General features: G+C 38.8%; 1 protein-coding gene across 5 annotated transcripts in view; it reads left to right on the top strand.

Moving 5' to 3' along the window:
• The window catches only part of LOC146482203 (uncharacterized), a 99,202-nt gene that overhangs the window by 14,725 nt on the left and 70,869 nt on the right, over positions 1 to 13,608 (top strand). For 2 of the 5 annotated variants that reach the window (XM_085107475.1, XM_085107472.1), the window contains exons 1-6: positions 7,892 to 8,120; positions 10,393 to 10,454; positions 11,481 to 11,576; positions 11,985 to 12,062; positions 12,475 to 12,567; positions 13,338 to 13,435. In XM_085107475.1, coding sequence (XP_084963601.1) covers positions 8,045 to 8,120; positions 10,393 to 10,454; positions 11,481 to 11,576; positions 11,985 to 12,062; positions 12,475 to 12,567; positions 13,338 to 13,435 — 503 coding nt within the window. In that variant the 5' untranslated portion in view covers positions 7,892 to 8,044. Of the gene's footprint in view, positions 1 to 1,677; positions 2,442 to 7,891; positions 8,121 to 10,392; positions 10,455 to 11,480; positions 11,577 to 11,984; positions 12,063 to 12,474; positions 12,568 to 13,337; positions 13,436 to 13,608 lie in introns of those variants that run through there. The other 3 variants (XM_085107474.1, XM_085107476.1, XM_085107477.1) reach the window with 3 other exon arrangements.

Below are 13,608 nucleotides of genomic sequence, written 5' to 3'. Positions count from 1 at the left end.
AAAGAGAGCGTGACATTGTTTTGGTGACTTTCCGTTACGCTAATTGACAAGATACTGGAAGTTGCTCATGATAACGTAACTGACCGATGCGCCACAGAAACCTGACTTCCGGTTACTTTTGACCTGTCCATAGTTCACTGTTTAATCATTGCAACAACTTTGCGGCTCTCAAAAAAAAAATGCCAAAGAGGTCTGAAAACCCACAAACGTTCCACCATCGTGTTTCCTCCTTATACTTTGCGTGAAATCCCTGGCTACCCTCACGGTGACCAACTCAGCTGACTTCGTATCCATCATCAGCAGCGAGATGATCCAGGGCCACGAGATCATGGTGTCCTTCGACGTAGAGTCGCTGTTAACCAACGTCCCTTATCGAGGGTGCCGTACCAGGGGTGGATCTATGAATTTTGAAGAGGGGGTGGCTGACCCGACAGAGCGATATCGGAAATTACGATAATTTATAAGTAATACAACAATAAAATAGCACTATATAGTGATTTTATTTGTAGTCAGTAAGAATATATTTTACGTATAGTAGGCTGTGATCACAAACAAGCAACCCTACCAATCATTACACCCCAAACGGTGATCTGAGACCCCAGCATTCTCATAGTTCCCTGCAAATCGGGATTGCATGCCATGCATTGCGACTTTGTCGGCCAAGTCAGATTGTCGGACGGCCAGTCATTGCGGCGTTCCTTGGCCACCCGTGAAGTGATCTTTCAGGACTTTCAGCCTCCGTGCTTCCCATCTGTAACACCGCAAGGATCGTTAAAAGTTCTCGGATATTAGAAAAGAAAATGATAGCATGTGTCTATAAGGCAGGTTGCTGAAACTTCGTCTGACTCTGCTTGTCTCTTCCAGTATTATTAAAATTGGTCCAGCGAAACAGGTCACTTTCAAAGGTTGACGGAAGTGGTCGAAGTTGTCTTGCCTGATCCCATTTCTGTTGCAGTACTTTACCAATTTCAGCCTTGAATTCTTTGGACTTTGTGACGATTACAGGAATGAGAACACAGAGTTCGTAATGTGTCTCCTTTTCTTTACTGAAGTGAGATTTCAGTTCTCAATGAGAAAATTGTGACCAGGAAAGGTATTGCCACTGTTCGCTTCCAGTACTGTACCACTGAATCTTTTGGGGTGTTATCCCGATTTCGCTGTCTACTGCAAATACACGGACGTTGTTCAGGAGATCCCACTAGTTCTGACTGAAAGAGTTAAGACCATTTCGTACATGCGTTCGAACGACGACTTTCGATTTCATTTCCAGTATACTTCAACTAGGTGGCCTTGTAGAGCAGCATTAACGAATGGTCACTCGCATTGGTTCCAAAAGTTTCTTTGCGCAAACAAAGCTCAAATATGTCCGAAGTTTGTCAAGACATGCCTCAGTCCATTGTTTTGGTGTGTGTGTGTCCCAGCACCATTCTCCATCATTAGAAGCCGTCATCTTCCGCGCTACGGAAGCTGGAGAGCGACCCTTAACCCTTGCTGACCGCACTATGCTAACACCTAAATGTAAACACGCCTGGCCAATGAATGAACGGTTTCATAACGGCTTTCACGATTGAAGGGAATGTCTCATGTATCTAATCATTGGATCTAATCGTTATTGTATTTACAGTACTTTGAGACATGTGTATTTCAAGAGGCAATGATCAGTTCCCTCTCATTCTCCCCTGAAAGTATCACTACGCAGTTTAACACAAATCAGGATAAACAACAGTGCAAATGAAATGGAAGAGAGACCAGTAAAGCATAGAAAAGGAACTTAGAAGACAGTTGCACATTTTGGAAGACAAAAATTCTGCAAATGGCACCATGTTAAAGCTTCATCTTCATAGACCTTCATCATAGACCAAACGTGGACAAGAGGAACCGTTGCGTGACTGTTAAGTGATATATGCTGGTCACACAATGTATGAGTGCAAATCTAGGAACTGCTTAAAACCGTGGATATAAAAAACGGTCCAGTGTTTATAAGCATTAATGGTTATGGAATTTCTTTCTTCTTTTGGTTAAACTTGACCAACCCAAATCAAATCTAAAGTTGCGCAAATCATATGGACGTCGAAGATGACGTTTCGACTGCTTGGGAATTTGTTTTTGTTCCTGCCAAGTGACGCGTTTCTCCGCTATGATTCTTCATTGTTTATTTTGGTTTTGTGCCTTTGTTATTCAAACATATTTGGATGAACTCGTAAGTTTCCATTCAAATGCAAAATTTACATTCTTCGGGAATTCTAGGAATCCACGCGTAACCAGCGCAGTCTGAATTGAGCGCAGGTCAACCTGAGCTGGAAAGTTCCAAAAGATATTTTAGTTTTAAAAGCCTGGCGCGCGCTAAAGGAAGGCCGTCTGTTTCAAGATGGCGTCCCTTGAAAGACAGAGCGAGGCTCGGGAATCTGCAATCTTCAAGCAAACGATAAGAGAGAGAACAGGTATTAATTGAACTCTTTATAAATCTATGTTGCGTGTTTGGTCAATTCTATTTGTTAACATACAACATTTGCAGGGAAAATTATTGTGTTGTTGAGCTGTATTCTCACAACGAATCTATCTGCTTCCGAAGTTAGAGTTAAGCTTGGGTAATTTAACATGTTATTTGCTTTAAGGTAGCGGCGATTAAATGTTATTGAGCAATGATAAGCTTAAAGTTGTTTTCAGCAGCGACTTGTGTGAAGCGAGCCATTTTGTGCGGCCTGTATGCATTGATCAGATCGGGGGCATACACATTTGTTTCGTTAATTCTTTGCTATTTTAGGTCAGAAAGTCGACGTAAAAGAAGTTTACAGAAGCCGATTTTAAAAGCAACAAAACAGTGTCGGGAATGCAGGTTTTCTGCAAATGATTAACAACAGTTTTTATCTTCTCAAAGTCGCAGATTCCCCGTTAAAACAGATCGATAATAATTTGCATTTAACCATGTTTTGTGTAAGCGTGCTGCACCGAAGTCGTGCAGTTCTTCAGTTTATCAACAGCTTACTATCATTGCTTTTTCCTTCTCATTCACTGACGAGTTTCCGTAAAGGATATTTCTGTGGTTATGGATCTTGTGGTTGCTACATTCGCTATATAGCAACTCATCCGTAAAATGGTCTTTTGTTTGTTTCTCTTAAAATGCTTTTCTTTTGAATCATAACAACGATATCCTTACGTTTTGACGTGAAGCAAATTTTACTTAATTGCAGTCTACTTCATATGATTTTAATTCGAGAAGATAAATTCTTATAATTCAAGTTCAGTAAACCAGTTTTATCCGCCGGATGTTATCATCTTTTTCCCGGGCCAGCTACTGTAGCTTTTAAGAAAGTTAACTTTTCGAAGTTAGTAATTTTCTGCAGTTAGTGAAGTCGTACTTTTAATTTGCGACATTGTTGAGCTTGTTTTTCAGATGCCCTCTCATAAACTTCTACTAGAATGAAAAAAAGCCTGGAACAGCTGCCGAGAAAGAAAAATGTAAATTATCTCGGTGCCGTAAAACTACCAAAAGTTGAAACATTATTTCTGATCAAACACATCATGAAATCGCGGAACCAGCGTTGAGTATCAAAGCAATATCGATTTGTTTAAAGCAGAATTTTAAATGATATGGCTCGCTGCTTTTCGCGTGTACTTGTAATCAAAGAAACCTGTCTTATTTTCTTCCAGTGTTTACCGATTGTAGTTCACCCTCGTTTGTTACTGAGACGCAGGAGCCGATAAGAAAATCATGTGCTCCTGTGAGACGTCATTGCAAATATGCTAAAGCCCTTGGGTTATTTTCGTAAAATGTTATGCTGTCAGACAATGGTCTCGACAAGAGATCCGACTGGAAATCTCGTAATTAATTGGGCGGTTGTCGATGGTTATCGCATATTACAAATGGTTTAACGTTTAATGCTCACTTAACGTCAATAGACTGACTGACAGAATACACTTAATCCATTTACAACTCCAACCCTTTCTCAGAGAAATCAATAGATTAATATTTCGTTTAAAATATCTCAGTCCATTTTCCACCAGATGTTTGATTTAATATGCAAATTATCAAGCATAGATATAGCGATTAAAGGAGGCTGTTTTGAAAACATACAATTTATATTGGGTTTGTATAATACACATTGCGGGATTATCAAGCAAATTCTCAATCGTAACATAATCAAAAAGTACGGCATTGCGCATCAACTGTTTCACTTCATTACTCTATCATTTCGAAAATTCGAAAATTTACCTTTTGCCAACACAACATTTTCAACTTATGTATTACAATGTAAAGTTTCTTACTTAAACTTGAGATAAACTAACAACTTGCCGTTCTTAATAGGTCTTGTAATTTGTAAACAGCTACATACATTATTAAAGAATGTCGGAAAGATCGTTTTGACTGCAGATTTCTATTCTTTTAATATAAACAAGATGATTTGGTGTCTGAGCGTCAGTTGTAATGATGATCTTGAAAAATATGAATATTCTAAGCCGGTAGTTTTCTGGCTTTTGTCAGCGATGGTTTGGCAACGCCATGATTTCTTTGAATTCTGGGCGAGTCCTTAACAAGTTTTGAATTTTTAACGGTGTTTATAACTCGTCGGTAAATTTCACTTTCCAATCGAAAATCATGCATTGGGTTTTTCTTCCTTCAGTTCCTTTCAATTTGTTTGTTTGTTTCCGTGCTTTTTATTTTTCGGGTTGGTTTATTTCCTTTCTACGCCGATTCGTTTATTCTTGCATTATTAGGAACTGAGAGTTGATAGTTGCATTCCATTCTTTGTTGTAATGTAATCGTTTCATCACAGACAGACTGCACTGCTGTTTTGTCCGCATACCACGAAAATGGACGACAAAAATAGACATTGATTTGCATTTTTTGTGACGATAGCCAGCTAGTGATGCAGAAAAGACATTCGTGTACAGTTGTTAGTACAGTCTTTAACATGGAAAGTTTTCACTAAATGAGAAAAATTATTATAGAGACGCCATTTTTGTGCTAAAAGCACCGTGTGTAACACCAGTTTTGGATATCCTGTAAATTGGAGCCTGCGAACGAAAGACTGAGGTACCAAACCGGAAGTGACGTTGACCATATTCATACGTCTCACCCAACCTTGTGCCCAGTCCCTTCTCCGCATCGTACCTGACTAATCTCGTTCTTGCCAAGGCTGTGCACAGCTGCCCGCTCCCCTCAACAATAAAATAAAATGAATACCATTTCCGACAAGGTTGTCTATCTGTGCACCGGCTAGCCGTGGCGTTCGTTCACTGGTGGGGAAAGTCGATGCTCTGAGTACGAACTTGACATCTGCTCCCTTGATTTCCCCATCTCCTTGGAAGAAATCTCAGAGACGATTGCGTAGTAAATCTTCCCACTCCCTCCTCTTCCTCTTTCTAGCTTTCTCCCTCCGATTCTTTTCTGTGGTGGAATAATATTTCTTAAGAGGGGGAAGGTGGGGATACGGCAGAGAGGTAAACGTAGAATTTCAACTGTTCAATTTGTAAGTAAACTAACGTATCTTGACAATTTTGTAAACAGTCGTAGTTCACGCACCGTAGGAACTCTAAGATCGCGATAATTTGGATATCACTTTAAAATGGAAGGTTCCAGATGTCCGTTCTCTGAATACCAAGACTGAAGATAAACAGGGCCAAGGGCGATGAGGCGGCCGGCTTCTTGGCCACGCACGGATAGTACTAAAACATAATAACTGGCGGCATTAAAAGACACCAGGTCATGCCCAATGTTTTAGTTGTGAGTTCTCTCCATCCACTCTTATACTAAGTGGGTTTTTAAGTATGTTAATACTCTTCCGCGAACGTCGCTGTGTTCCAAAGCGTGTCCGTTTTCTGTTAATCTGACTGCCTGATGTCGATTCAAAAAGTGTCAAACTTCTTTGATTTTCTTCAGTAATTTCTATGCTGTGGTTTAAAGATAAACGTTGAACTTATGTCAAGCGGGAAATGTTTGGACCAAAACGTTTTTAAAGTGAGAAATATTAAATGCTTGTCCTGTTTTCATGTACAACTTTTTTTAAAACTTTAAAAGTGTTATTTACTAGTATTTTAGGGGAAAAAAGGACAAAAAATCTTATTCCTTCTAGCTATAAAATAAACACCCGGAATAATTTTTTTGTGTTTCCACAGTGTTAGAGGTTACTTATACGTTTTGAGTAGCGTCTAATGTAATTTAATGCCCGAAAAAAAAATTGGTCCCCCCTAATTAAAGATAAAAACAAGCACGATTTTAGAAATCGGTCGAGAGATACTTATTTATTTTATTAGCTTCGCCTATTACATGATACACAAAAATAAAGGAATAAGTATATGCTGAAACAAGGAATAGTAAATGCTAAATTAAGCGGGGATACCACAACAGCGGTAAGCCTATTACAGTGGTCCCAGAGTTTAAATATGGCGAATAAAAACAAACAACGAAGATGGACAGACACATTACGTGAAACGTTACATGACGGACAGATAGTTTTCCAGGATCGTGGGTCCTCTGGGTCGTATTTATGTTCTAAGGCGTCTACATAGTACTTGCACATGATGGATTTGAATTGACTGATCTGAAGGTGGCATGAAAGTTGGAGGTCATTTGCTAAGGTATTCCAGAAAATGTTTCATTTTTGACGATAACACGAGGTATGATAATACTGAAGGTATCTGAATCAGTTTTGCATTTTACTTGAAAATCGAGGCTTTGTGCCAAGTAACTTTGTCTACTATGTTGAGCAAGTAGATGGATTTTCTCAATTTAATGGTATGAAAGAAAGGCTAAGTCTGATGATTTTCAGTGTATACTCCTCAGCAATGACGCGTTTAAGTCAAAGGAACCGAATTTTTACTGTTAATTTATGTTTATAGGTGGATTCAAATTTGAGATAGTTTAATCGTTAGTATCATTAACTTTTCCTTTTTTCATTTCCTATATACACGACAAACAAGCTTTGTAGCTTTCAAAATTTTATCGTGTTTTCAAAAATAACAGTTGTCTATCCATCTGCAGATTTACTATTAATAATTATCAGTACTGACATCGTATCGGTCAACTTTATACTAAGAAGGCTTTTAACTTTGCATATACCATTCATCAAACGGTTGCTGTGTTACGACATCAGTCGTTCCATGTTCTGCCTTCATGGCCGCCAGGCTGATTCGCAAAAAAATGGACCTATAGGCACTCTTTTCACTTGCTTGTTATTTTTATCATCATCGTCATATATTCTTTATTTAAGCACGATATCATATTATTTGAAAGAAATGGTCTTCTTGTGAGCCGCCGTTTGAACGAAAAAGAAAAATTGCATGAAAGACGTGCACATTAATGAAATTTTGCTTGCCATTGCCAACCCATTACCAAGAATGAGTCAAGAATACTTTTGGCTTTGAAATATTTCCAATTATATGCCATTCTCAGTGAACTTATCTTCTTTACAAACTCTAAAAACACTGTCAAAGAACCGAAAAAAAAACGCCGTGCACTCTGTTGATTATTTTGCGAAAAATTATTCGCACAGAGATAAGTTGCTCGTTTGTTTGCCAATGAAGTTCGGATATCAGTGATTTTGAACTTTTCTGCAATTTGTAGTTTTTTCTGAAAGCTAACTTAACTTGCATATTGAAGAATTTTCACTTTGCACAACGTTACTGCGACATAAAATAATCGAAAAACTGAACGAGCAGACGTCATTTTTTTTTTTTTCTTTGGACGTTTTTTAGCATAAATTTCAGTACTAATCTACAAAGCGAAGTTTCATTAATTGGAGAACATTTTACATAAAAACAAGCCGTACCACCTGGTCCATGCAGATCTGTCGCTCAAGTCTTGTGTTAATTTTCCCTCGACTCAAGAGGCTAATATTTTCGTTTCGTTTATGTAAATGCTTTATATTTTTCTACAAGAACAACACATGCGAATGTAGTTACATCCCGGAATATTTTTTTTATGAGGCTCTTTATGAGCGAACATTGAACTTCAATACGTTAAACGTCGAAAACAGTGCGATGTTGATTTAAATGGATTAAATTTCGAGCAAATGTAAAGCGTAAGCTTTGAAAACGAAGAAAAATGGCTGAGTCGACACGCTTTTTTAAGCCCAAGAAATCCTCATTTGAAGCCACGATGGCAGTCGTTATTGGACGAGGTAACTTGTATGAATTGTTGATTCATCCATTAATTGTGTTGAATTGTTTTAGCTTTGTTATAAGTTTTTACTGTTTTTATATAATGGCCAATTCCCTTCAGGAGTCGAAACTTGAATGATTATAATCAAGTGTGGTCGTATTCGTTGCTTTTTAACTGTGACCATTCAAACAAGAGCTTCTGAGGTACACTTTTCCGTATGGTGCGGTTCTTTATTTCGTACATAGAAATTCTAAAACAATTCGTGAAGCTTAATGTTTGTGGGGCACGCGGGCTCCAACAGGGTTTGTTTATTTACAATATCAAATCGATGCTTCTTTGTTAAGGCGCCGTCGAATTGATTAGCGCTTTGGCGGAAAAATAGTCAGCACGGAAGCCGCTGAATGTAGTACTGTAACATTTACTAAATTCTGGCGAATAATTGCGAAAATAGAAGAAGCGAAAGAGACATAAGCTTATAAAGTTGTAGAAGGGATCAAATTAGTGAGAGGGCAGAGTTGTTTGGATGTTGGTGAGGGAGGGGGTAGGGGAAGGTATAGCGGGATCACAGCGGGCTTTGATCAGCTCGATAATGATCAGTCTCTACCCCCCTTGATTAGTCGTAGCCTGGTACCTTCTGCATGATAGAACACTTAATGTAATATTAAAATAAAGTTGTTGTTGCTGTATCATCGCCAGCTATCCTTTTTTGGCGATCAGCTTAAACATGATCTTTCGCCGGTTGTTGGCTTGATTTGCTACCAAATTCTTAGCATCACAGATAAAGAAATGTAAAGAAATTCGTAGGGAGTATTGATATTTTGAGTTTTGGAATCAGCGTGAAGTTTTCTCTCGTCAGGTCTACGGCTTATTTTAATTTGATCCACGGCGTTAACATCACAAACATATTGATCATTCTTCGCTTGGTGTCCTAAAGTTTTTTTTCTTTCAGTATCGGTTTTCAAAGCGAAATTCTGAAGTTATGTTTGATATTTATCGCATTAATTGCCTACATTAACATTATACACGCTATCACGTTTCCTTTGTCCCGGCGAATTGTTACGACTACTCCTAGCAACTTGGACAGCGGCACAACGCTGCATTTCAATGCGCAACGGAGAACTAAACACTCAAGTCGGAAAAAAGAAGAGTTTATGAAATCAAGACGGAAAAAAGAAGAGTTTATGAAAAACTGTCTTATTTCTATGTTGTAGCAGTCATTTTGGATTATTATTCAACGCATTGTAACACTGCTGCCCAAATATGGTCATGGTGCCCTGAATATTCGTCGTCCGTAGTCAACAGATATCCTGCGATAATTCCTGTGTTGGGGAGAAAAATTGTTGGGGAGAAAAATGGCAAAATAAAAATCGTCTCCAGCTTTTCTGCAAAGAAACTGTGTTTTGCTGGCAATGTGCTGAATAATAAAACAAATATCCTTTTTTGTGACAACACCTGCAAACTAGCGACATTTACAATCTGTAATGAGCTAAGTGTATTTGGCCACTTAATAAAGGTTAGTGACTTAGTACTTACTTTACTGCTCAATCTTGCAGAATATCTCCTGATTTTGGCCAACTCGGCCTACGGCCTTGTCGGCTAAGTATCAGGCGATATTCCGCGCAATTTCGCGGGATAATTGCAGGATAATTGTTAATTATTATCTGATCTTGCATACGATGTGTACTAATACTGTATATACATTATGGTGAGCTACTATATCACTATGTTAGTTATATTTGTCCAGTTTATCTGTGTTAATTGCGCAGCATTTAACATGATATGAGCAGTATCTCGGAACTGCGAAAGTCGAGTTAAAATTCCTCGTTGCTCTTCTGAAAATCGCAACTTTATGCTCCTTCATGGCAGATGTAACGACAGCAACGACAAAATCAACAACAACAATAATAACAACAACAACAGTCACTATGGAAACAGTAATAATAGCATCGAATGGGACGATCACGACGACAGAAGTAACGACAATTACAACAACAGTAATTTACTTGAACTTTTGAGGTTCGTATCCGCTATTGCTGATTCGCCGTCAGGTAAATAAGGGCTTTCTTTTTCCATGTGTCCGGTTAAACTCAAACAATAAATGTTAATAACGAGAAAATGGTCTCACTCGATGGCCGAAACTATTCATGACAATAAGCGTGACATAGATATCGTGTGAATGAACTGTACGTATAGACGAAGGTTTAAGGTTTATATTATTATACACTATTTCAATGGTTTGAGTGCGGAGCACCATGATGTCATTTCGATTAATTTTGTTCTTTTTTCAACAGGCGAACGAGAACAAATCCACAAGAAAACATTTCGAAAATGGATCAACTCCAAACTTGCAATGGTAAGGCAATCTAGAAATTTTGGGTTTTTAAAACGGATAGATCGTCTTCTGGCCGCGTGAGCAGTTTTTCAGGACTTGTGCGATCATGTTATAACATTGCCCAAACATCTGGGTAATCTAAGCTAAGATTTCTATTATTAATAGAGCGGTTTTCAATTGAGTGTCGAAAGTAATTGCGTTTTTGCTTTGGTTTTTTATTACAACACTCAGTACTGAATTGCTTAATGAAACTCTCGCCACTTTCTCAACAAATAAGATGGAAAACCAAAACCAATCGTGACTTGCTCGCACGAGTTTTCCCGCGCTTGGCGCCAGTTACATGTATTTGCTTTGAATTCTGATTGGTTCATTGCACTGTTTGCACTTGAGGTGATTGGCCAGAGTAATTTCTTTGGTTTTGGTTTTACGACACTTGATTGAAAACCGCTCTATTGCTTTTAATATTGTTTTAACTCAGGAGAGGCTAGGGTTGTACGGAACGCTTAGGGTCAGTTATTAAGAGACAGTTTAGACGGTGTTTAACAAAACCACGTCCTAAGCCGTTTTCAATTTTGCCACCAATCATATCTAAACATTGTCTGCTGCTGACGGTAGCAAGAAGGCTTGTGTCCCAGACTAGAAAACTATTTATCTACTTAAAATAAACCACTTGTAAATAGATTTGGAGGCCAACTGATTGTCTTAAGCCACGGCCAAAGTTAGACTTTGTTTAAATTACTGCCTGGCCCTTTAATAGATTTTAAAAATTGCTCTCTTTATCTAGTGCTTTGGGTTAGGAATTGAGCGCAAGGCAATGATAAGACGGAAATAAGGCTATAGAAAATCTCTGCATCGATATCATCGAAGGATCGCTGATCCCTTTGACGCAATCGAGTAATCTTTAGTGATCACGAGGAAACCGCCAGCCTTGAGATTGAATAAAGTGAAAGTTACCTAATTCTTGTTATCCACATTAACTACTGAAGAACCCGTTTCTCGTCCAACGCAAACTTTTTCACTTAGTTGTTTTTCTCAATTTTTTTTCAGGCCGTGCCTCCGTTAGAAATAACGGATCTCATAGAGGAACTTCGGGATGGTCACGTGCTCCTATCGCTGTTAGAAGTTCTTTTGGGAAAAACGCTGGTAAGGCCATCAAATTGATTGGCTGGCTCTGCCTGGTTATTTGCTTTTCTAAAGGAAATGAGCCAGTTGTTGCACATGGTGCACCCCAAGTCTAATAGATTTATGAATGACTTATTGCAACTCCAAATCTGGCGCAAAAATAACTTCAATGCTTAAGTGAAGTTCTTTCAATCGTTTACTTGTCCCTTACAAGAGTAGTCTCCCTCGCAGCCGTTTTATGTGTCGTCACGGAACGCTCCTCCTCACTAACGTGGGTGACGACACTAAAAACGGCTGCGAGGGAGACTATTACAAGAGTAGATTTTTTTATAATAGTTGATCGGCGCACAACCTACATGATTTTGTAGCTTTTTAGTGTATCAACTCTGTTCCAACATTTTTCTCATCCATGTTTCGCTCCTTTAACAGAAAAGAGAAAAAGGTCGAATGCGCGTTCACAAGCTAAACAATGTCACCAGAGCACTGAAGCTGCTGGAGGAAAACAGGGTAAGTTTAGTGGCGATTTAATCTCTATTGCCCTTGTAATCTGTTGAAAGTATGACTTTCTACATCTACTTAGATCGTCCATGGTCAAAAAATATTCACGGTGACCTTTTGTTTCTTCGGTAATTTTGTTGAGGCATTGACTCTACAGTAACAGTTTGCTTTCTGTTTCATCAAAAAACAGGTGACGAACAGAAATGTTCGCTGCTTACCCAGACTTTCCACATCTCTTACTTTCATTCGTTACTCTTAATTACTGTTGCAAAAACCTTGTGCTCAGTCTGTGTCTGGTTTGCCTTGTGTTCTTTAAGTTCGTCCTCCATTTTGGGTTTGTGCATCTTTTCCCTTCCCGAGTTTTCATTTTTATCTTCAGCAGTCCTTCCGAACTTTAATCGCTAATGTCATCCGTTTTAAGGTAAAACTTGTGGGAATCAGCAATTACGACATCGTTGATGGAAAAAGCACGCCCATTCTCGGACTGATTTGGAGCATCATTCTACGTTTCCAGGTTAGTTATAAAGATCACTATTTTCTGGCACTCAGTTGTTTGATATAACAACGAGCTTTCTCGGATTGGCTGTCGAATGTGCCTCCAGTGCAGAGCGGGTTCTGTTGTTTTGTCACGCACTCCTCATGTGATACACTCCGTTCTCCGTTGGTCAAGAAGGATTGCGATTCGAGACAAAACTCGTTTTATTATTTGCGTAAAAAGTAGCTTTACTTCAATTAATTTTCCTGCGCAACCTGTAAACTGCCCATTGTAAAAAGTGCCCACATTTATTATTTTCAAATGGAGGACCCCGTTCGGTACCAGCCGTTGTGGTGATGGGCAACTGGGTAAAAGTCAATTTAGTTTACAGGAGCTGTGTCTACTGAAGTATTACTTAAGAAAGCTAAAAGAGTTTTTAGAATCAAAGCAGATTCGCAAATAGGGGCACAGTTTCGTTTTTCTGAAACTATGCATAAATGTCTTTGGCAAGGCAAGTGAAAGATGGAAATGGATTGCAACTGGGAAAAATAAGCCCATTGTTTGTTGTTGTTGTTGTTGTTTTTTGAAGTATGTCTACTCTTCTTCGAGAAATCGCATTTAAAACCTAGTTTGATTTTTAACTCTTTGAGAAAATCACTTGATATCTTCCTGTGGGTGTCATGGCGCATGTCATGTGAGAAGAAGGTCTTCTTTTGCAACTGAAGCACAGTTCCGAACCGAAAACGTAAAATTCTCATGTCTCGTCCTCTTTTTATGACTTTATTGCTCATTTGTTATCCGTTGACCAGGTTCAAGGCGTGATGGAAGAGAGTGACGCAGACAGCAGCGTCAAAGACTTTCAAGTGGAAAAGAAACTACTTTCATGGTGCCAGACCTCCCTTGACGGGTAAGATAATAAATCCGGGATTCCAAGAGTTTCTTTCATAACAAAACGAGTTTCAGGGAAGAAAGTTTAAATAACCCTCCCCCCCCCCCCCCCGATAATCAGACGCACATAAGTTTATGTGTGACAAGTGTTTGTGAAGGGCGAGGATATATTAAGAACTGGGTTTTCATAAC

This window comes from Pavona decussata, unplaced genomic scaffold, assembly GCF_977016875.1.
Source record: "Pavona decussata unplaced genomic scaffold, jaPavDecu1.1 SCAFFOLD_47, whole genome shotgun sequence".
Lineage (NCBI taxonomy): Eukaryota > Metazoa > Cnidaria > Anthozoa > Scleractinia > Agariciidae > Pavona > Pavona decussata.
This window is presented reverse-complemented; position numbering and strand designations above follow the sequence as displayed.